Source organism: Amblyraja radiata, chromosome X (assembly GCF_010909765.2).
Source record: "Amblyraja radiata isolate CabotCenter1 chromosome X, sAmbRad1.1.pri, whole genome shotgun sequence".
Classification (NCBI taxonomy): domain Eukaryota; kingdom Metazoa; phylum Chordata; class Chondrichthyes; order Rajiformes; family Rajidae; genus Amblyraja; species Amblyraja radiata.
The window spans coordinates 4,234,158-4,258,701 of NC_045999.1; the positions used below are offsets into that span (position 1 = coordinate 4,234,158).

The 24,544-nt window shown below is 48.0% G+C and overlaps 1 protein-coding gene across 2 annotated transcripts in view; it reads left to right on the plus strand.

Annotated features, from left to right (window-relative positions):
• lman1l (lectin, mannose binding 1 like) overlaps positions 1–24,544 on the plus strand; it is a 60,670-nt gene that overhangs the window by 26,132 nt on the left and 9,994 nt on the right. The window contains exon 10 of one of the 2 annotated variants that reach the window (XM_033014922.1): positions 827–902. In XM_033014922.1, coding sequence (XP_032870813.1) covers positions 827–902 — 76 coding nt within the window. The remainder of the gene's footprint in view (positions 1–826; positions 903–24,544) is intronic. The other variant, XM_033014921.1, reaches the window with a different exon arrangement.

A 24,544-nucleotide genomic window follows, 5' to 3' on the forward strand; every position in this document is an offset into this window, starting at 1 on the left:
TATATTTTATTCATTGGCTCTATATCTATCTACATCGCCATTTATATCTCTCGTTTCCCTTTCTCAGTCTGAAGAAGGGTCTCAACCCAAAACGTCACAGATTCATCTTCTCCAAACATGCTGCCTGTCCCACTGAGTTACAGCAGCATTTGGTATCTATCTTCAGTGTCAACCAGCATAGAAACATAGAAACATAGAAATTAGGTGCAGGAGTAGGCCATTCGGCCCTTCGAGCCTGCACCGCCATTCAATATGATCATGGCTGATCATCCAACTCAGTATCCCGTACCTGCCTTCTCTCCATACCCTCTGATCCCCTTAGCCACAAGGGCCACATCTAACTCCCTCTTAAATATAGCCAATGAACTGTGGCCTCGACTACCCTCTGTGGCAGGGAGTTCCAGAGATTCACCACTCTCTGTGTGAAAAAAGTTCTTCTCATCTCGGTTTTAAAGGATTTCCCCCTTATCCTTAAGCTGTGACCCCTTGTCCTGCATCTGCAGTTCCTTCCTACACCTGCCAGGCAGCATCTTTGGAGGTCTTTTTGATGTCGAAGGTGTCGTGTGTGAATTCCATTAGTCCCTGGCAGTCTTGGTTTCTTGGTCCTCCAAAATATTCCAAATGGAATTTAAACTGGAGGTGGTGAAGGGAGGGCTTAAGCCAGAAAGGGTTATTGGGAAGAAAGAGCAACTTTAAATTTAGTTGCATCTGGTTGGGTAACTATAGTTGGGTTAGAGCTTAAAGAGTCGCCTAAGTGGGTGGGACAGGCCCTTAACGTGTGTCTCGGTTTTAACACCTATTTACTGAAAGGTATCTTTGTTTTTATAGGATGCTGACTCTGAAAGATTGGCAATCGTGCTCAATGGGCAGAAGATGGCGGCGGAACAAATGCAAGACATTGGGTAAATATATCTCTTCTCTTGCCTCGGGGAAGGGTTGGGTAGACCGGTCGATAGCTATGGGAGAGCTGACATTCGGGAATGTGAGTCGAGGTATTCCGGACTCCCGAGGAGTGGGTTCTTAAAAACACCCGGAGAGTAGGATCTTTGGCAAAAGTTCTACAGATCCTGGGAACAAAATGGGTGAGTCAAGAATAAGCCCAAAGGATACAGTTATGCATTATGTTTAAGACTTTTTATACATTTATTCGATTACATTTATTAGATTACTGTCACAGAACAGTTGTGTAAATAAGATGGTAGACAAAAATGCTGGAGAAACTCAGCGGGTGCAGCAGCATCTATGCAGTGAAGGAGAAAGGCAACGTTTCGGGCCGAAACCCTTCTTAGCATATTCTCATATGAAACAAATAACTCCATTAAACAGACACAGAAAGCTGGAGTAAATCAGCGGGTCAGGCAGCATCTCTGGAGAGAAGGAATGCGTGACTTTTCAGGTCGAGGCCCTTCTACAGACTGGATGAAGAAGGGTCTCAACCCGAAACGTCACCTATTCCTTTTCTCCAGAGACGCTGCCTGACGCGCTGAGTTACTCCAGCTTTTTGTGTCTATCGTCAGTTCCACAGAGCGCTTGGTCATCTTTGGACTACACCTTGTGTCTGTACCTTGAAACATAGTGAGAAGCATGAGGTTACATTCCTGTGCACCTGATCTCTCAGCCCAGTGGTGTACGACTAATGTGCTGAGCTCTGGGACTGGATGCACTTCACATCTGGCCCCTCGGGTTTAAATCAGCCAGCATTGCCTTAAGTACAGTGAACCCATTCATTTGCATTAAATAGCTCGCCCCAAGTGGTAAGATGAGGAAAGCGGTTTGTTTACTTTTGCTTCCAGCAACTAATTGTTTTGAAATTATTATTCGTAGTTTATGATATTTTTAAAATTATTTTATTTTCTTATTTTTGTTAAAGTTCTATTTGAACTTTTGTGAATGTCTCTGACTCTCAGTTTAAAAAGGCCTTTGATGGTCTTAAGTAGTCAACAAGCCATCAGGGCTGTGTCGGAAGGAACTGCAGATGCTGGTTTAAACCGAAGACGGACACAAAAGGCTGGAGTAACTCAGCGGGGCAGGCAGCATCTCTGGAGAGAAGGAATGGGTGACGTTTTGGGTCGAGACCCTTCTTCAGACTGAGAGTCGGGGGAAAGGGAAACGAGGGATATTGAAGGCGATATAAGGCAACCGGAAGGTAGCCGGTTCGAATCCCGCTTGGAGTGCATACTGTCGTTGCGTCCTTGGGCAAGACACTTCACCCACCTTTGCCTGTGTGTGAATGTGTGTGAGTGATTGGTGGTGGTCGGAGGGGCCGTAGGTGCAGATTGGCAGCCACGCTTCCGTCAGTCTGCCCCAGGGCTGCTGTGGCTACAGAAGTAGCTTACCACCACCTAGTGTGACTGAGGAGTGAATGAATAATGTGATGTAACGCGCCTTGAGTATTAGAAAGGCGCTATATAAATCCCATCCATTATTATTATTATTATAGAACAAATGAATGACAAGTGACGATTGATAAAGGAAACAGGCCATTGTTAGCTGTGGGCTGGTTGAAAACGAGTTACAGACAATGAGACTGAACAAGACGGCTTTGAAACTGGAACAACGACGGAGGGGGGAGGGATGGAGAGAGGGGGGGATGCAAGGGTTACTTAGAAACATAGAAAATAGGTGCAGCAGGAGGCATTCGGCCCTTCGAGCCAGCACTGCCATTCATTGTGATCATGGCTGATCGTCCCCAATCAATAACCCGTGCCTGCCTTCTCCCCATATCCCTTGATTCCACTAACCCCTAGAGCTCTATCTAACTCTCTCTTAAATCCATCCAGTGATTTGGCCTCCACTGCCCTCTGTGGCAGGGAATTCCACAAATTCACAACTCTCTGGGTGAAAAAGTTTTTTCTCACCTCAGTCTTAAATGGCCTCCCCTTTATTCTAAGACTGTGGCCCCTGGTTCTGGACTCGCCCAACATTGGGAACATTTTCTCTAACTTGAAGTTAGACAAATCGATATTCATACTGCTGGCGTGTAAGCAGCCCAAGTGACCATCAGTGCTGTCAGGCGAGAGTGTTCTAGGATTGCCCCGAGGCAGAGCAGCACAGCTGTGGAAGCCACTGCGTTAAGTGTGTCCATGGAAAGGACAGATTAAGGTTGAATTGATGCAATAGCAATGAAATGCAAAGGGCGGATTTAACACTGTCTTGTTTAGTTTTATTTATTATTATCACGTGTACCAAGGTAGGGTCTCGACCCAAAACGTCGCCTCTTCCTTGTCTCCAGTCTGACCTATATAACCATATAACCATCTAACAATTACAGCACGGAAACAGGTCATCTCGGCTCTACAAGTCCGTGCCGAACACGTATTCTCCCCTAGTCCCATCTACCTGCACTCAGACCATAACCCTCCATTCTTTTCCCATCCATATACCTATCCAATTTATTTTTAAATGATAAAATCGAACCTGCCTCCACCACTTCCACTGGAAGGTCATTCCACACAGCCACCACTCTCTGAGTAAAGAAGTTCCCCCTCATGTTACCCCTAAACTTCTGTCCCTTAATTCTCAAGTCATGTCCTCTTGTTTGAATCTTCCCTACTCTCAGTGGGAAAAGCTTATCCACGTCAACTCTGTCTATCCCTCTCATCATTTTAAAGACCTCTATCAAGTCCCCCCTTAACCTTCTGCGCTCCAGGGAATAAAGACCTAACTTGTTCAACCTTTCTCTGTAACTTAGTTGCTGAAACCCAGGCAACATTCTAGTAAATCTCCTCTGTACTCTCTCTATTTTGTTGACATCCTTCCTATAATTGGGCGACCAAAATTGTACACCTGCTGAGTTACTCCAGCTATGTGTGTCTGTCTACAGTGAAAATGCTATCCAGTCGTCAGCTATAGAGTTTAGTTTAGAATTTAGAGATGCAGTCCCTTCGGCCCGCCGAGTCTGGGCCGACCCGCAATCACCCCGTACACTAGTTCGATCCTACACACGAGGCACACTTAGCAGAAGCCAATGAACCTACAAACCTGCACGCTGTTGGTGGAAACCGGAGAACCCTCGCAGCACGTGCAAACTCCGTACAGACAGCACCTGTGGTCAGGATCGAACTTGGGACTCTGGCGCTGTGAGGCAGCAACTCTACCGCTGCGCCACTGTGCTGCCCCCTGCTGGACGGTGATAAATTATGGGGGTGTAAGGGTTTCGATACATTAATTCAATACATGAATCACAGTCAAGCCAGCCACGATGTACAGATAATGAATAATGGGGACAATGTTTAGTGCAAAGTAAAGTCCGGTAGATAGTAAAGATAGTCCGAAGGTCTCCAGTGAGGTAGATGGTAGATCAGGACCACTCTCTCGTTGGTGAGAGGACGGTTTGGTTGCTTGTTTACAGCGGGGAAGAAACTGTCCCTGAATCTGGAGGTGTGCGTTTACACACTTCTGTACCTCTTGCCTGATGGAAGAGGGAGTGACCAGGGTGAGACTGGTCCTTGATTATAGAAACATAGAAAATATGTGCAGGAGTAGGCCATTCAGCCCTTCGAGCCTGCACCGCCATTCAATATGATCATGGCTGATCATCCAACTCAGTATCCCATCCCTGCCTTCCCTCCATACCCCCTGATACCTTTAGCCACAAGGGCCACATCTAACTCCCTCTTAAATATAGCCAATGAACTGTGGCCTCAACTACCTTCTGTGGCAGAGAATTCCAGAGATTCACCACTCTCTGTGTGAAAAATGTTTTCCTCATCTCGGTCCTAAAAGACTTCCCCCTTATCCTTAAACTGTGACCCCTTGTTGAAAGAAAAGAGAAAAAAGGAAAAAACTGATTAGAAAAAAAAAGCCAAACAGAATCGGGGCTGCAAAGAATTTCAACAATTTAAGTCCCTGTCAAGTCCGTTCCACCGTATAGTACAGACTAGAGGGGCCGATTAGCCTCAGAATACTCCTGTTTTATGACTCAAAAAAAAAAGATTCTGAAAACAATCATGATATTGTTCTCTCAAGTGTTGATCTTGAACTTATGTCCTCGTCTATAAATAGTTTTGCCAACTCACCCCCAACCTCTCATTATTACAAGCATCCGTGTTCAAATTACAGTGCCTCTGCTCTTTGTCGTTTAACCCTCTCAACCAGGATGTTGCTTTCAGTAAACCTTTACCGTATCAGGTTTTTCCATGCCCTGCGATCGTCCATAATTAGAAACTGCCCTAACTCCGCGGAGGTAGGGCCGGATTTCTCTCGGACCTTGTGTTGCAGATCAAGGTGATGGGCCAAACAGGAAAGAGAACTCGTTTAAGAAGGAATTGCAGATGCTGGAAAAATCGAAGGTAGACAAAAATGCTGGAGAAACTCATAGGTAGCATCTATGGAGCGAAGGAAATAGGCAACGTTTCGGGACGAAACGTTGCCTATTTCCTTCGCTCCATAGATGCTGCCTCACCCGCTGAGTTTCTCCAGCATTTTTGTCTACCTGAGGTCTTCAGCTCCCCTGTTTATCTCCCCCCCCCCCCCCCCCTGGATACTTTCCCCCCCTAGGCTTTGCAATTCTCAAATCTTCCCTCCTGTCTCACACCACCTGTTTTTATCTCTGACCTTCCAACCACCTCCCTCACCTGTGTCCACCTCGTATCTTTGTCCTGCTTCCCCTCTCTTCCGACATTCACCTGCCTCCCACCACACTCATTCGGGAGAAATGTCACCCATATATATCCATTTTCTCCAGAGATGCTGCCTGACCAGCTGAGTTGGTGTTGAGTTTGGAGATACAGTGTGCAGAAACAGGTCCGCGCCGACCAGCGATCCCCGCACATTGACACGATCTTACATGCGCCAGGGACTATTTTACATTTACACCAAGTCAGTTAACCTAAAACCCTGCACGTCTTTGGTGCGTGGGAGGAAGCTGAACATCTCGAAGAAAACCCACGCAGTCACGGGAAGAACGTGCAAACTCCGTACAGACAGCACCCGTTGTCAGGATCGAACCCGGGTCTCTGGCGCTGTGAGGCAGCAACTCTACCGCTGCACCACCATACCGCACAGTTACTCCAGCACTTTGAGTTCCTTTGTGTATTAGCCACAAAAAAAAATAGTCTTCCAAAATCACCAAACATATGGTGAAATAGTTTGTGTTAAATGCATGGAAACTCATTGCCAACAACTTGCACCAGATGGCATTTGTTTCTGACGAATGCTCAATGTAACACCTACGTTTATGAATGGACTTCCCCACTGTTTCATCATATTTCCATAACCATCTTCAGTTATAGAATTAAACCTTGCACATGCTTCATATCTGCAGGCAACTCACTCCAGGTTTTATAATTTGTGATAATTACCCGATAATTGGTTGAACAAAAATTATCCCAGCACATAATTCAACAAGAAATCTGTCGGCCCTTCTGTGAGGCATGAGCTATCTTCAGTTTTTATTAGAATGAAATACTTTTAGAACTAACTAGCAAGTCAGCTCGACAAAAATGGATTTGAATATGTTCACCAACCCTGCAATATGAATATCAACGGTGGCGCAGCGGTAGAGTTGCTGCCTTATGCCCCTGTCCCACTTAGGAAACCTGAACGGAAACATCTGGAGACTTTGCGCCCCCACCCAAGGTTCCCGTGCGGTTCCCGGAGGTTGCAGGTGGTTGCCGGAGGTTGCAGGTAGTGGAAGCAGGTAGGGAGACTGACAAAAACCTCCGGGAACCGCACGGAAACCTTGGGTGGGGCGCAAAGTCTCCAGAGGTTTCCGTACAGGTTTCCTACGCCGGAGACCCGGGTTTGATCCCGACCACGGGTGCTGTCTGTACGCAGTTTGCAGGTTCTCCCCCGGTGATCTGAGGAATTCATTGTGAAACATAGAAAATAGGTGCAGGAGTAGGCCATTCGGCCCTTTGAGCCTGCACCGCCATTCAATATGATCATGGCTGATCATCCAACTCAGTATCCCGTACCTGCCCTCTCCATACCCCCTGATCCCTTTAGCCACAAGGGCCACATGGGAACAAGTCAATTAATTTTTTAAGGTGGACATTGAGATTGTTGATTAGTTCTGGTGTCGGAAGATTATGGGGAAAGGTAAGAGAATGGGGTTGAGAGAGAAAGGTAGATCAGCCATGATTGAATGGTGGAATAGACTTGATGGGCCAAATGGCCTAATTCTGCTCCGAGAACATGAACAGTGAGTGGAAAAATGTGTATTTTTCGTATTTTTGAAGGATAAATAGTGGTTGGGATACTTTGAAAGAGTCCCTGGATATTCTCAAACAAAAACACACCACCAGAACGGTTCTGTTTAGTTTAGAGATACAGCACGGAAACAGGCCCTTCGGCCCACCGGAGTCCGCACCGACCAGCGATCCCCGCACACACTAACACTATCCTACACACACTGGGGACAGTTTACACTTGGACCAAGCCATTTAACCTACAAACCTGTACGTCTCTGGAGTGTGGGAGGAAACCGAAGATCTCGGAGAAAACCCATGCAGATCACGGGGACAACGTACAGATAAACGCCCGTAGTCGGGATCGAACCCGGGTCTCCGGCGCTGTGAGGCAGCAACTCTACCGCTGCCCACGTTGCCTGTAAGGAACGATGGAATATTTTACGAGTTTCATTCATATTCACGTTAATATAAATACACGACATGTTCGTTGTCAAGGAGGGATTGGGACCTTCAGTCACTTCTTCTTGAAGGGTGGCTTCTCGCTGGAAACGTCACAGCTTTCTCCTTGCCCATGGTGTTATTTGACCCTCTCTGCACTGGCTGCTTTTCCTGTCCTTATATCTCCAGCTTCTGCCACTATTGATGCTTCCACCCAGCATGGATGTAATTTCAGAGAAACTCTTAGTCGCCGGGGGGCACGGACTTAATGAATCTCATTTACTTTTTTTAATTTGCCTAGGTTAACATATGATGAGCGTTTGACAGCACTGGGCCGGTACTCACTGAGATTTTGAAGGATGAGGGGAGGATCTCATTGAAACTCACCGAACAGTGAAAGGCCCCAGAAGGCTGTGGAGGCCAAGTCAGTGGATATTTCTTTAGGCAGAGATAGATAGATTCTTGAATAGTACGGGCATCAGGGGTCATGGGGCGAAGGCAGGAGAATCGCTCCCTCCTAACCCCATTCTCCTGCCTTCTCCCCATAACCCCTGACACCCGTACTAATCAAGAATCTGTCTATCTCTGCCTTAAAAATATCCACTGACTTGGCCTCCACAGCCCTCTGTGGCAAAGAACCCCACAGATTCACCACCCTCCTACTAAATACATTCCTCCCCATCTCTTTCGGGTCCAGATCCTTCCTCAGTCTGAGAGTCAGGGGAGAGGGAATCTGGAGGTATGGAATCTATTATTTATTTAATTACTTGCAGTTGATCCAGCCTCCAACTACATACTGTGTCTGTGTGTCTGCCTGTCTATTTGTGTTTGTGTCTGTGTGTGTGTCTCTCTCTCTCTCTCTCTCTCTCTCTCTCTCTCTCTCTCTCTCTCTCTCTCTCTCTCTCTCTGTCTCTCTGTCTCTCTGTCTCTCTGTCTCTCTGTCTCTCTGTCTCTCTCTGTCTCTCTCTGTCTCTCTCTGTCTCTCTCTGTCTCTCTCTGTCTCTCTCTGTCTCTCTCTGTCTCTCTCTGTCTCTCTCTGTCTCTCTCTGTCTCTCTCTGCCTCTCTCTGCCTCTCTCTGCCTCTCTCTGCCTCTCTCTGCCTCTCTCTGCCTCTCTCTGCCTCTGTCTGTCTCTCTCTCTGTCTCTCTCTCTGTCTCTCTCTCTGTCTCTCTCTGTCTGTCTCTCTGTCTCTCTCTGTCTGCCTCTCTCTCTCTGTCTCTCTCTCTGTCTCTCTCTGTCTGTCTCTCTCTGTCTGTCTCTCTCTGTCTGCCTCTCTCTCTCTGCCTCTCTCTGTCTCTCTCTGTCTGTCTCTCTCTGTCTGTCTCTCTCTGTCTGTCTCTCTCTGTCTGCCTCTCTCTGTCTGTCTCTCTCTGTCTGCCTCTCTCTGTCTGTCTCTCTCTGCCTGCCTCTCTCTGTCTGTCTCTCTCTGCCTGCCTCTCTCTGTCTGTCTCTCTCTGTCTGCCTCTCTCTGTCTGTCTCTCTCTCTCTGCCTCTCTCTGTCTGTCTCTCTCTGTCTGCCTCTCTCTGTCTGTCTCTCTCTCTCTGCCTCTCTCTGTCTGTCTCTCTGTCTGTCTCTCTCTGTCTGTCTCTCTCTGTCTGTCTCTCTCTGCCTGTCTCTCTCTGTCTGTCTCTCTCTGCCTGTCTCTCTCTGTCTGTCTCTCTCTGTCTGTCTCTCTCTGTCTGTCTCTCTCTCTCTGCCTCTCTCTGTCTGTCTCTCTGTCTGTCTCTCTCTGTCTGTCTCTCTCTGTCTGTCTCTCTCTGTCTGTCTCTCTCTGTCTGCCTCTCTCTGTCTGTCTCTCTCTGCCTGTCTGCGCATCTCTCCTCTACCTGCCCCCTCACCTGCTGTTTCTAAGAACCTCTCTTGCATCAATTCGTGATACGCAGCAGAGAATAGCGGGGAAGGGAGCCAAGAGTGGGAGGTGGCGTGGGTCACCTTGGCTATTAATCTTGGACACAGAAAGCCGAACATTAGTTTGGCCCTTGAAGCCACTGTGCTTCAGGGAACGCCGTTCCAGCCTGCACCAGGAGACGAGTGGGAGGAAGTAGGAATGAGGTGGGGTGAGCCACACTGTTTGGGCATTGGATTTAAGGTGGTCGGCTGGAGTTTGGGTGGATGGTCGGCAAGTATTTGCACCAGGGCTTCCAGAGCAGGAGGAACATCCTGAAGTAAAAGCTCCAAAATCAAAGCATTTTGCTCATTGATTCAACCTTGAGGAATAGATGCACAGAGTCTCTTGTCCTGAGTCGGTGAATCGAGGACCAGAGGATATAGGTTTCAGGTGGGGGGGGGGAAAGATTTAATAGGAATCTTTTCTATCCATAGATGCTGCTGCACCCGCTGAGTTTCTCCAGCACTTTTGTCTTGACATTCCGTTGAGTTTCACAAGGTAGAAACGAGGAACTGCAGATGCCGGTTTACCCAGGAAAGACGCAAAGTGCTGGAGTAACTCAGCGGGCCAGGCAGCATCCCTGGAGAACTTGCTTTGTCCTGCCCCCACCCCTGTCCCAGCTCTCTTTCCTCCAATCTTCCTCCAATCAACCCGATCTGACAACGTCACCTACCCACGTTCTCCAAAGATGCTGCCTGACCTGCTGAGTTAGTCTGGCACGTTGGATCTTTTTCTTTAGTGCTGGGGGGGGGGGAGGGGAGGGTCACCTCCACCTTATTACCTGCCCGGTACGAATGCAAGACATGCTTGGACCCACGCCAAGTTTAGCAATGCGAAAAATGAATGTAGCGATTGAGGAAGCGAATATTCCTGGGTTGCCTAGTATTGCTGAGGGCTGCTCATCGCTGTGTGTGCTAAGATGGAGAGAAACCTTTGCGTGCTGTCCTGGCAAACGTTGCCATGCATGGTCGTCACTCCGTGCATCGGGCAGTGCAGCTGAAAAATAAACCTAGTACAGAATGGAGCATTTGCATTCTTGGCGTCTTAAAGGTCATGCCTCCGCCTACATATGTTGTTTGATTGGTGGGTTCCAGCGAAAGAGAGATATTGCAAAGGACGGGCCAAGTGTCTAAGAGGTATTTTGGAACAGAGTGTTCAAGTGTTTAACTTTGATGTGGTGAAAAATAGATTAGTGGCTCGCTGCTCAAAGCTCATGGATAATCTTGTTCCAGGGGAGGGAGGAAGTTGATGAGAATGTCGGGAGATTAAATAATGGGCTAAATACCAGAGATTTGAACAAAGTCTTCAATGAATATTTCTCATAGGCGTTTGTCACACAGGAAGATATGGAGCCTGGAGCTTAAGTCAATGAGGAAATGTCGGCATTAGCCGACACTGAAGCAGTGTTAGAAGTTTAGTTTAGAGATACAGCGCGGAAACAGGCCCTTCGGCCCACCGAGTCCGTGCCGACCAGCGATCCCCGCACATTAACACTATCCTACATAGACTCGGGACAATTTACATTTATACCAGGCTAATTTAGCCCACAAAGCTGTACGTCTTTGTAGTGTGGGAGGATACCGGATAGGCACAGAATGCTGGAGTAACTCAGCGAGGCTGGCAGCATCTCTGGGGAGAAGGAAATGGTGACGTCTCGGGTCGAGACCCAGTCTGAAGAAGGGTCTCGACACAAAACGTCACCCATTCATAGAAACATAGAAACATAGAAAATAGGTGTAGGAGTAGGCCATTCGATATGATCATGGCTGATCATCCAACTCAGTATCCAAAAGGGCCAAAAACGGTCAAGATCAGACTTTTAGTAATATAGATATCACCAGTTTTTGGTGACAGGGAAAGAACGAAGGAAATGCAATGCATAGTTTAGTTTCTTGCCATGCGGACCGAGGTACGGTGAAAGGCTTTTGTTGCGCGCTAATCAGTCAACGCAAAGACAATACATGATTACAATCGAGCCGTCCACAGTGTACAGACACACGATAAAGGGAATCACATGAATATTGTTTCGCTTGTTAATGAATGGAAATCCTCAGAGCAGTGGTAAGGTCCTGGTTTGACAATCCTCCATCTGTGCCATCAATGCCTTCAGATGAGATGAGTCATTTTGGGGAGATAGAAATAGATTAAAAACTGGTTTGACTGGTTTATAGAGTAGGATTATGAAGAGAGCTATGCAGTGTGTCATTTTAGAGATATGTAAATTGAGTGTGGTTAGCGTAGAATCTTTCCCCGTTTCATATTTTTAATTATGAGGAAGGAATGAATTATTTTGTAAATGTCAGTAGCTGATGAAAATTACGTGCACTTTTTGCGTTATTTCACGAATGCTGCTGTTGCAACGAGCAGAAACATCGGGTTGAGACAGATGTAACAGATAATCGACCTCAACTCCCATCCCTGAGTCATAAGGTCATAAGTGATAGGAGCAGAATTTAGGCCATTCGGCCCATCAAGTCCACTCCGCCATTCAATCATGGCTGGTCTATCTCTCCCTCCTCACCCCATTCTCCTGCCTTCTCCCCGTAACCCCTGACACCCGTACCAATCAAGAATCTTTCTAAGGTAGACAAAAATGCTGGAGAAACTCAGCGGGTGCAGCAGCATCTATGGAGCGAAGGAAATAGGCAACGTTTCGGGCTGAAACCCTTCTTCAGACTGATGAGGGGTGGGGGCGAGGGGAAGCAAAGGAAAAAGGAGGATGATCTATCTATCTCTGCCTTAAAAATATCCAGCCTTCTGTGGCAAAGAATTCCACAGATTCACCACCCTCTGACTGAAGAAATTCCTCCTCATCTCCTTCCTAAAAGAACGTTCTTTAATTCTGAGGCTGTGACCTGTTATCCGAGGCCCTCTCACAAGTGGAAACATCCTCTCCACATCCACTCCAAGTCAATCATTTCAATTAACCCATCCTAAATTTCCCTTTTATCCCCCCACTCTTTCCCCCAACCCCACCTCCTCCCACCTATTTGACCTCCCCTGTCTCCCTCCACCTACCTACCTGACACCTTTTTGTCTCCGTTTCACCTCTCGTCTTTGTCACTTTTACCCCACCCATCTGCTCATCAAACCCCCTCTCCTGGTGGTACCTGATTTCAAACTGTTGCGTCTTCTGCCTAATGGGAGAGAGGAGAGAAGAAGGAACGACTGGGGTGAAAGTGGGTCCTTTATTGCGGAAGGGAAAGAACTGCAGATGCTGGTTCAAAGCAAAGATAGACACAAACAGCTGGAGAAACTCAACGGGACAGGCAGCATCTCTGGAGAGAAGGAATGGGTGACGTTTTGGTTCGGGACCCTTCTTCAGACCCAGGGGGGGGGGGGTGCGGAGGCAGGGGAGGCTGATTTGTGCGTTGGGCGAGGCAGCATCCACAACTATCTGCGATCTCTTGCAGCCTTGGACAGTACAACTACCAAACTAAGTTGTGATGCATTCCACCATTTTCTCGTTCCGTGTCAAGCTCTGAATGAGTGTTGTTGTTCCTTTCCCTGGGAGCACCTCAATGGTATGTGTTTTATCGCAAGGAGTTGTCACTCGGGCAGAGATGAGAGACGTTGCCCCTTGCTCTGATTCATTTGTTCTCCGCCTATGTTCCAAGCAATCCACTGCTAATCCATGCGTGGACTGGATCCCAGTTCAAACTATAAACACAGAGGAAGCTGACATTTGGACTAAAGCCAGATTTACTCTCGGTTTGACCATTTGCAACCTGGATCTAGAGTCTTGGAGCTAAGGGCTGTAGAGCTGCTAAGGGCGGTAGAGCTGCTGCCTTACAGCGCCAGAGACCCGGGTTTGATCCTGACTAGGTACACAAAAATGCTGGAGAAACTCAGCAGGTGCAGCAGCATCTATGGAGCGAAGGAAATAGGCAACGTTTCAGGCGGAAACCCATCTTCAGACCCGAAACGTTGCCTATTTCCTTTGCTCCATAGATGCTGCTGCACCCGCTGAGTTTCTCCAGCATTTTTGTGTACCTTCGATTTTCCAGCATCTGCAGTTCCTTCTTAGATCCTGACTACAGGTTCTGTTGGTACGGAGTTTGTACGTTCTCCACGTAACCAAGTGGGTTTTCTCCAGGTGCTCCAGGTTTCCTCCCACATCCCAAAGACGTGCAGGTTTGTAGGTTAATTAGCTTCTGGGTCTTCTCCATTCGGCCCATAGTCCACTAACCCCTTCCTACCCATATATATGTCCAAATGTCTTTTGAAAATCAGAATTGTATTAGTTTCTACAGCTTCCCCTGGAAGCTCGTTCTATACATGGACTACCCTCTGCGTGGAAACTCACGCGGTTACAGGGAAGGCGTGCGAACTCCACACACTCACAGCACCAGAGGTTAGGATCGTACCCGGGTCTCTGGTGCTGTGCGGTAGCAGCTCCACCCGCTGCACCACTATACCGCCTGTTTTGTTTTAAACCATTAATTGTACCCTCTTCACTGGAAGATTATTCACTGGTATTTAGAAGGACGAGAGGGCATCTTATAGAATAGAAACATATAAAATTCTTAAGGGATTGGACAGTCTACGTGGCGGAAAAATGTTCTCGATGTTGGGGGAGTCCAGAACCAGTGGTCACAGTTAAGAATAAGGGGTTGGCCATTTAGGACTGAGATGAGGAAAAGCTTTTTCACCCAGAGAGTTAGTTGTGAATCTGTGGAATTCCCTGCCACAGAAGGCAGTGGAGGCCAATTCACTGGACGTTTTCAAGAGAGAGCTAGAAAGAGCTCTTAGGGCTAACGGAATCAAGGGATATGGGGAGAAAGCAGGAATGGGGCACTGATTTTGGATAATCAGCCATGATCACATTGAATGGCAGTGCTGGCTCGAAGTGAAAAAAGCAAATGGTATGTTAGCATTCATAGCAAAAGGATTTGAGTATAGGAGCAGGGAGGTTCTACTGCAGTTGTACAGGGTCTTGGTGAGACCACACCTGGAGTATTGCGAACAGGTTTGGTCTCCCAATCTGAGGAAAGACATTCTTGCCATAGAGGGAGTACAGAGAAGGTTCACCAGACTGATTCCTGGGATGGCAGGACTTTCATATGAAGAAAGACTGGATAGACTCGGCTTGTACACGCTAGAATTCAGAAGATTGAGGGGGGATCTTATAGAAACTTACAAAATTCTTAAGGGGTTGGACAGGCTAGATGCAGGAAGATTATTCCCGATGTTGGGGAAGTCCAGAACAAGGGGTCACACAGTTTAAGGATAAGAGGGAAGTCTTTTAGGACCGAGATGAGAAAATCATTTTTTACACAGAGAGTGGTGAATCTGTGGAATTCTCTGCCACAGAAGGTAGTTGAGGCCACAGTTCATTGGCTAGATTTAAGAGGGAGTTAGATGTGGCCCTTGTGGCTAAAGGGATCAGGGGGTATGGAGAGAAGGCAGGGATGGGATACTGAGTTGGATGATCAGCCATGATCATATCGAATGGCGGTGCAGGCTCGAAGGGCTGAATGGGCCTACTCCTGCACCTATTTTCAATGTTTAATGAGTTTTTTGTTTTCACTGGATGGAACATTCTGTGCGTCATGCTGAATGGATGTCTGTTTAATGTTTCCCTGAGTTTGCAAGGTGTGGTTGGACAATTTGTGTGTTTAACCTCATGGCCACTCCTATGGGAGGTTACAGCAGTCGCGGTTTGCAGCGGCTAAAACTGGAGGGTGACTCACCAGCTTCAAGCACAGAGACTTGGCATCGGGCAAGTCTACTATTGTCAGTGTACGTTAATCTCACCAGTCAGATAACAGTTTTCTCTCTCTCTCTCTCTCTCTGTACAAATGAGACTCTGGAGGTCTGGCCTGGGAAATAAGTCCAGTTGAGGCAGATCTTTTAGTTTTAGCTTAGAGAAGTTTTAGCGTTGAAGCAGTGTGTTTAATAAGGAACTGCAGATGCTGGAAAATCGAAGGTAGACAAAAATGCTGGAGAAACTCAGCGGGTGCAGCAGCATCTATGGAGCGAAGGAAATAGGCAACGTTTCGTCCTACAGGGTCTTGGTGAGACCACACCTGGAGTATTGCGTACAGTTTTGGTCTCCTAATCTGAGGAAAGACATTCTTGCCATAGAGGGAGTACAGAGAAGGTTCACCAGACTGATTCCTGGGATGGCAGGACTTTCATATGAAGAAAGACTGGATAAACTCGGCTTGTACTTGCTAGAATTTAGAAGATTGAGGGGGGATCTTATAGAAACTTACAAAATTCTTAAGGGGTTGGACAGGCTAGATGCAGGAAGATTATTCCCGATGTTGGGGAAGTCCAGAACTAGGGGTCACAGTTTAAGGATAAGGGGGAAATCTTTTAGGACCGAGATGAGAAAATCATTTTTTACACAGAGATTGGTGAATCTGTGGAATTCTCTGCCACAGAAGGTAATTGAGGCCAGTTCACTGGCTATATTTAAGAGGGAGTTAGATGTGGCTAAAGGGATCAGGGGGTATGGAGAGAAGGCAGGGATGGGATACTGAGTTGGATGATCAGCCATGATCATATTGAATGGCGGTGCAGGCTCGAAGGGCCGAATGGCCTACTCCACCTATTTTCTATGTTTCTATTTCCCGAAACGTTGCCTATTTCCTTTGCTCCAAAGATGCTGCTGCACCCGCTGAGTTTCTCCATCATTTTTGTTTACCGGCGTTGAAACAGGCCATTCGGCCCACCGAGTCCATGCTGGCCAACAAGCAATCGCCCATTTACACTGATGAAACCAGTAATGGTGTTTGAGTTCAAGGCCTGGTGCTCATCTGTGGGGTCATGGTCCAGGGATAAGTAGGAGGAGGAGAGGTGCCCGAGAGTTGTCGCCTGGCCTCAGCCCGGTAGAGGTCAGCGCGCCAGACCACCACGGCACCTCCCTTGTCGGCGGGTTCGATTATAATGTCAGGGTTGCTGCGGAGTGAGCGGAGGGCTGTACGTTCAGAGGGGGTGAGGTTGGAGTAGGTAAGGGGGGGGGGGGGTGGAAAGGCTGAGACGGCTGATGTCACGCTGGCTGTTAGAAACAAAGAGGTCTAGAGAGGATGGAAGGCCATTGTGGGGAGTCCAAGAGGATACGTTGGAGACAGGAGAAGGGGCCAACACTGGGTTGTGAGGACTCATTCCCATAGAGAAAGGCACGGAGGCGATGGAAGAAAAGCTCCACGTCCTGGCGAAGTCGGAACTTGGTGGGGTGGGGGGGGGGGGGGGGAGGGGAACGAAGGCGAGGCCTCTGTTGAGGACAGACCGTTCTGTATCAGAAAGGGGGAGGTCAGGGGAGATGGAGAAACATAGAAACATAGAAAATAGGTGCAGGAGTAGAGGCCATTCGGCCCTTCGAGCCTGCTCCACCATGCAATATGATCATGGCTGATCATCCAACTCAGTATCCTGTACCTGCCTTCTCTCCATACCCCCTCATCCCTTTAGCCACAAGTGCCACATCTAACTCGCTCTTAAATATAGCTGAAGACACGACAAGGGTGGGGGTTGGGGTTTGAGGGGGGAGTGGGAGTGGACGAAGTCCGAGGCAAGATCTGGTTGGGGGGGGGAGGGGGAGTGGTGGGTGTTCAGAGAGGAGGGGGGCATGAGGACTATAGTATGGGTGGGGCGTGGTCGTAGGTAAGCCTGATTAATAGAGGGGGGAAGGGGAAGATCGCTTTGTTTCCCTGTCTGTTTTTAATGCGATTACACTGTGGAAGCATCTACTCCTGGATTAAATATTGTTTTGCACGGCATAATCAGGAGATTTATTTTTCTCATCAGACTGTTTGTGGTGTTTCCAGCCGACTGGGCTATCAGCTGACGCCTCGCTGTCCATCCCCCTGTCCTTGAAGCCACCTTGCCTCTGATAATGTCACGTTTCTTAGCTCTTGGCTTGCTGTGACTGAGTTCCTGTTTTCTGATGTCATTGGTGACCCTGAGCTTGCAGGCTCCTTGTGTCTGCTGGACTGGAAGGATGCCTGCGTCAACAAGCTTGTCCTTCACATTGACTCATCTTCCCAGAAATCTTTTTCACACAAAGGGTGGTGGGTGTATGGAAGAAGCTGCCAGAGGAGGTAGTTCAACGTCCCTACTGGGAAGGGGGAGGGAATGGAGAGACATAGAAACATAGAAAATAGGTACAGGAGTAATAATAATAATAATGGATGGGATTTATATAGCGCCTTTCTAATACTCAAGGCGCTTTACATCACATTATTCATTCACTCCTCAGTCACACTCGGTGGTGGTAAGCTACTTCTGTAGCCACAGCTGCCCTGGGGCAGACTGACGGAAGCGTGGCTGCCAATCTGCGCCTACGGCCCCTCCGACCACCACCAATCACTCACACACATTCACACACATTCACACACAGGCAAAGGTGGGTGAAGTGTCTTGCCTAAGGACACAACGACAGTATGCACTCCAAGCGGGATTCGAACCGGCCACCTTCCGGTCGCCAGCCGAACACTTAGCCCATTGTGCCATCTGTCGTCCCAACCTTCGAGCCTGCGCCGCCATTCAATATGATCATGGCTGATCATCCAACTCAGTATCCTGTACCTGCCTTCCCTCCATACCCCCTGATCCCTTTAGCCACAAGGGCCACATCTAACTCCCTCTTAAATATAGCCAATGAACTGGCCTCAACTACCTTCTGTGGCAGAGAATTCCAGAGATTCACCACTCTCTGTGTAAAAAGAGATGGCTATTTGAAGTTAGAGAAGTCTATTTTCTCGCTCAAAGTACACTCATTATAACTCTTTCATTTCATTGACGACTCTCCTTAACCCTGTCAATAATTTAACTAACAGAATATAGACCTAGGGTGTCAGCTGCTCTACATCGGTGAGACCGAGCGTAGGCTTGGCGATCACTTCGCCCAACACCTCCGCTCGGTTTGCAATAACCAACCTGATCTCCCGGTGGCTCAGCACTTCAACTCCCCCTCCCATTCCGAATCCGACCTTTCTGTCCTGGGCCTCCTCCGTGGCCAGAGTGAGTCCCACCGCAAATTGGAGGAGCAGCACCTCGTATTTCGCTTGGGCAGTTTACACCCCAGCGGTATGAACATTGACTTCTCCAATTTCAGGTAGTCCTTGCTTTCTCCCTCCTTCCCCTCCCCTTCCCAGCTCTCCCACAGCCCACTGTCTCCGCATCTTCCTTTCTTCTTCCCGCTCCCCCTCACCCCCCCTCCCATCCCCACATCAGTCTGAAGAAGGGTCTCGACCCGAAACGTCACCTATTCCTTCACTCCTTTTGGTGGCAAAAACAGGAAAGCAGACTATTATCTAAATGGTGGCCGACTAGGAAAAGGGGAGATGCAGCGAGACCTGGGTGTCATGGTACACCAGTCATTGAAAGTGGGCATGCAGGTGCAGCAGGCAGTGAAGAAAGCGAATGGTATGTTAGCTTTCATAGCAAAAGGATTTGAGTATAGGACCAGGGAGGTTCTATTGCAGTTGTACAGGGTCTTGGTGAGACCACACCTGGAGTATTGCGTACAGTTTTGGTCTCCAAATCTGAGGAAGGACATTATTGCCATAGAGGGAGTGCAGAGAAGGTTCACCAGACTGATTCCTGGGATGTCAGGACTGTCTTATGAAGAAAGACTGGATAGACTTGGTTTATACTCTCTAGAATTTAGGAGATTGAGAGGGGATCTTATAGAAACTTACAAAATTCTTAAGGGGTTGGACAGGCTAGATGCAGGAAGATTGCTCCCGATGTTGGGGAAGTCCAGGACAAGGGGTCACAGCTTAAGGATAAGGGGGAAATCCTTTAAAACCGAGATGAGAAGAACTTTTTTCACACAGAGAGTGGTGAATCTCTGGAACTCTCTGCCACAGAGTGTAGTCGAGGCCAGTTCATTGGCTATATTTAAGAGGGAGTTAGATGTGGCCCTTGTGGCTAAGGGGATCAGAGGGTATGGAGAGAAGGCAGGTACGGGATACTGAGTTGGATGATCAGCCATGATCATATTGAATGGCGGTGCAGGCTCGAAGGGCCGAATGGCCTACTCCTGCACCTAATTTCTATGTTTCTATGTTGCCTGTCCCGCTGAGTTTCTCCAGCATTTTTTTCTACCTTAGAATATAGACCTTAACCACTCATTAATAAATAGCATGAAACATCTCATTACTATTATTGCTAGCAAATGACATGCTTTAAAAGATGTATTGGGGAACTTGCTTAAGGTGAGATTTTCGTAAATCAAGTCATTCATAACCTGGGGAGTCCCTGCGTCCGAATAATTGGATTTGTTGCAGCTCGTTGTGTGAATGTAATCATGATGGGCTATCATAGACTAAATCTCACCTGGTATAGGACAGGTTTGGAGGGAAATGGACCAAACGCAGGCAGGTGGGACAAGTAAGCATCTAGTAAAGTAAACTCATAAATTAGTATCTAGTAAATAAAAATATCTTGTGTCGTTTTGATCTTCAAGACATTAGAGATTCGATTTTGATGCCTGGTAGTTTAAGACAGTTCAGTTTAGTTTATTGTCACGTGTACCGAGGTACAGTGAAAAGCCTTTTGTTGCGTGCTATCCAGTCAGCAGAAAGACAATACATGATTACAATCGGGCCATTTACAGTGTATAGATACATGATAAGGGATTAACGTTTCGGGCAAGGTAAAGGTAGCAAGAATAGTCTGAGGGTCAACAAAGAGTTAGATAGTAGTTCAGGGCTGCTCTCTGTCAATGGGGAGAGGATTTGGCCGTTGTTTTTGTGAGAATGTTCAGAAGGATCTTGCGATTGAGACAAGTTCAGGCTGACGGCCAGCGAGCCTCAGAGAGATGCCACGATGCTTCTGCCGATAGTCAGGGAAGTCGCATGAATGATATTCCTAGCAGGATTACGGAGGCACAAACCTTGGACCAACTCAGGAGAAAGATGGTGTGTAGGAGGAAAGCTCTTGGGTTTATCTGGAAGGATGAACAAAGATAATTCAATAAACCATCTTTGTCTCACGGCCTCATCGACAAGTGGTGCTGTGATGTAGAAACGAGCGTCCCCGGGGGGGGAAGGAATCTGGATCCATTTATTTTCAGTGCAATAAAAATAGACTGTAGATGCTAGTTTATACCAAAGATAGACACAACATGCTGACCATCAATTCTTGACCAAATCCGACCTTCCTGTCCTGGGCCTCTTCCATGGCCAGAGTGAGGACCACCGTAAATTGGAGGAGCAGCACCTCATATTTCACTTGGGCAGTTTTCACCCCAGCGGTATGAACATTGACTTCTCTAATTTCAGTTAGACCCTGTCCCACCAGCATGCGCCTGCATGCGGCAAGCGCGACCTAACGTGGTCGCTTGAGCCGTACGGCCTCGCGGGGCCGGTCCCACTTCGATTGCCTGAGCCGTATGGAGTTGTGCGGAGTTGGTCCCGACATCGCGCGGGGCTCCGAAAAACTGACCGTGTTCAAAAACTCCGCGCGGCAACGGCCTGCCGGCCCGCAGCCGTCTAGACACCGTACGTCACTCACTCGACCTCCGCGCGGCTCCCGTTTCTGGTTTGGTCGCGCTTGCCGCATGCAGGTCGCATGCTCGTGGGACAGGCCCTTTACTTTCTCCTCCTCAACTCTCCCTCAGCCCATTGGCTCCACCTCTTTCTTTCTTCTTCCCGTCCCCCCCCTCCCCCCACCCTCACATCAGTCTGAAGAAGGGTCTCGGCCCGAAACGTCCACTCGAAACGTTCCTTCGCTCCATAGATGCTGCCTCATCCGCTGAGTTTCTCCAGCATTTTTGTCTAACTTCAATTTTCCAGCATCTGCAGTTCCTTATTAGACATCGTCCTTGAGCCGCCCGACTCATCACCCACACCAAATCCTGGCATCACATCACTCCAGTCCTCAAAAAACTTCACTGGCTTCCCATCTCCCACCGGATCACCTACAAAATCCTGGTCCTCGCCTACAAAGCCCTCCACCATCTGGCCCCCACATATCTCACTGACCTCCTCTCCCCCTACCAACCCTCACGGTCCCTCAGATCCACATCAGCCGGTCTCCTCTCCATCCACAAGTCCAACCTCCGCAGTTTTGGGGACAGAGCCTTCTCCAGGGCAGCTCCCAGGCTCTGGAACTCCCTCCCCCAACTGATCCGCAATTCCGTGTCCCTCCCCATCTTCCAGTCCCGCCTCAAGACCCATCTCTTCACCTCTGCCTATCCTTAGCCCCACGTCCCCGTCCCTTTTCATCTGTGCATTAATTGCCTTATGCTGTGTTTTGTATTGAATTCTGTCTTTACTTTGTGTACTAGTCATGTCTCTACTATTTATTTCATTCCCCTTACATGTTTTTCCTATACATGCTCAATTTTTGTAAGGTGTCCTTGAGACTCTTGAAAGGCGCCCATAAATAAAATGTATTATTATTATTATTGATGTGGTTGGACCAGGACAAGTTGGGGTTGGTGATATTTACAATATACTGTCTGACCTGTTTCATTTTTCCAGCATTTTGCATTTTCCCACCACCTCATTGTTAACAACTCATTACAAAGGCTACGCAGCCTAACATGCTGATAATCGTCCCCACTACGCCATTTTGACACATCCTATCGTAGATACTCCCTTCCCCTCCCTACCACCAACTGAAAGCCTTGCCTGTTTCTCTCTTTCAAAGTTCCGGTGAAATGTCGCAGAACCAAAACGTTGACTGTTTCACCATCCGCAGATGCAGTCTGACCAGCATTTTCATTACCATGTCGCTCCCTATAAGAATTTGTTACACGCCAACCACCTGCCATGTGTTCCGCTTTGCATCGGTAACTACCGTTGGCTGGCCCCCAAGGCTCTAAAGTGTTTTGGGTTGTACAATATATTTTGTGATGACATTGACTCCCTCTCAGCTTGTGACCACATGAGGTGGGTCTTCAGAGCAAGTAGCCCTTGTTCGCTGGGCAGATGATGTTGCAGGATCTGGGTCCAACGAAAAATGTTTGCCAGCCGCCTGGTCACTTCTTCTTCTTCTTGCGTATGCCGTGCACAGGCTAAAGTTATAGACAATAGGTGCAGGAGTAGGCCATTTGGCCCTTCGAGCCAGCACCCAGCACCGCCATTCAATGTGATCATGGCTGATCATCCCCAATCAGTACCCCTGTTCCTGCCTTCTCCCCATATCCCCTGACTCCGCTATCTTTAAGAGCCCTATCTAGCTCTCTCTTGAAAGCATCCAGAGAACCGGCCTCCACCGCCCTCTGAGGCAGAGAATTCCACAGACTCACCACTCTCTGTGAGAAAAAGTGTTTCCTCGTCTCCGTTCTAAATGGCTTACTCCTTATTCTTAAATTGTGGCCCCTGGTTCTGGACGCCTCCAACATCGGGAACATGTTTCCTGCCTCTAGCGTGTCCAAACCCTTAACAATCTTATATGTTTCAATGAGATGCCCTCTCATCCTTCTAAACTCCAGAGTGTACAAGCCCAGCTGCTCCATTCTCTCAGCATATGACAGTCCCGCCATCCCGGGAATTAACCTTGTAAACCTACGCTGCACTCCCTCAATAGCAAGAATGTCCTTCCTCAAATTAGGGGGCCAAAACTGCACACTATACCCCAGGTGTGGTCTCACTGGGGCTCTGTACAACTGCAGAAGGACCTCTTTGCTCCTATATTCGATTCCTCTTGTTATAAAGGCTATAAAGTTATAGGACAACTTGTTCTATTTGATCTTATTTGATTGTGCACGCCGGGTTGATTGCATTCGTCGAAACAGGGCGGGCCACGTGAAGGTTGCAATCTCCCAACCCGCCTGGTCTGTAATTACAGATTACAGAGAATTTCCTGAGAATCGTAACATAAATGCAAGTCATGTAAACACCCGGAAGCAATCTACCTCCAACTAGAGTGACTCAGAGGCACAAAAGGCTGCAGATGCGGTAATCTGGAGCAAAAAAGAAACAATCACTGTGGCGCAGCGGTAGAGTTGCTGCCTCACAGCGCCAGAGACCCGGGTTGGGTCCTGACTACGGGTGCTGTCTGTGCGGAGTTTGCAAGTTCTCCCGGTGGGTTTTCTCCGGGTGCTCGGGTTTCCCCCACACTCCAAAGACGTATGGGTTTGTAAGTTGTATGAAGGAACTGCAGATGCTGGTTTAAACCAAAGATAACCACAAAAAGCTGGAGTAACTCAGCGGGACAGGCGACATCTCTGGAGAGAATGAATGCATGACGTTTCGACTCGGGTCATCTGAGGAAGGGTCTCGACCCGAAACGTCACCCATTCCTTCTCTCCAGAGATGCTGCCTGACCCGCCGAGTTACTCCAGCTTTTTGTGTCTATCTTTGGATTAAACCAGCATCTGCAGTTCCTTCATACAATTTACGGGTTTGTAAGTTAATAGGCTTCTGTGAAATGTCCCTGGTGTGTAGGATCGAACTAGTATCTCGCTGGTCGGTGCAGACTAAGTGGGCCGAAGGGCCAGTTTCTCGTTGCATCTCTAAAAATGACTGCTGAAGAAACTCAGCGGGTGGATCAGCATCTGTGGAGATAAAGAAATTGGCCACGTTCCAGATCAGGACCATGGATCAGCTCTTTGCCTCCATAGATGCTGCCCCACCCACTGTGTTCCACCGAGTTCTTGTTTTCCGCTCCAAGTAGGCGAAGCCAGAAAAGACAAAATGCCGCAGAATCTGGAAATGCTGGATACACTGGCTGGGCGAGGCAGCATCTGTGACCACAGCAAGCCCTGTGATCTGAAAGACAACCCCAGGAGATTTCCAATGCTTGTTCTAAGAATCTAAATGCAAATGAATCCGAATTCGCAGATCGCGTCTGCAAATCGTCTGAGATTTTAAATCTGAAATGCTGCTTGTTTAAAATGTTGAACCCCTTCCTCAATAACAGCTGTAGCTGGTGGGGTCTCTTCCCGCTGTCAACGGCCGTTGTTACAGCAGGGACTTGATCAGTAAGGCAAAGCCATCTGTGGCCTTGCTCACCAGAGAATGGTGTTGGAATAAAGCCAAGTGTCACTGCTTGTGTCTAATCTGACTGCAGTGACCAATATATTAGGCAATGCAGAGCAGTCAGCTTTATCACAGAGGTATCCCAATCTTGGACACCTTACAACCCAGCAGTATGAACATTGATTTCCCCAACTTCATG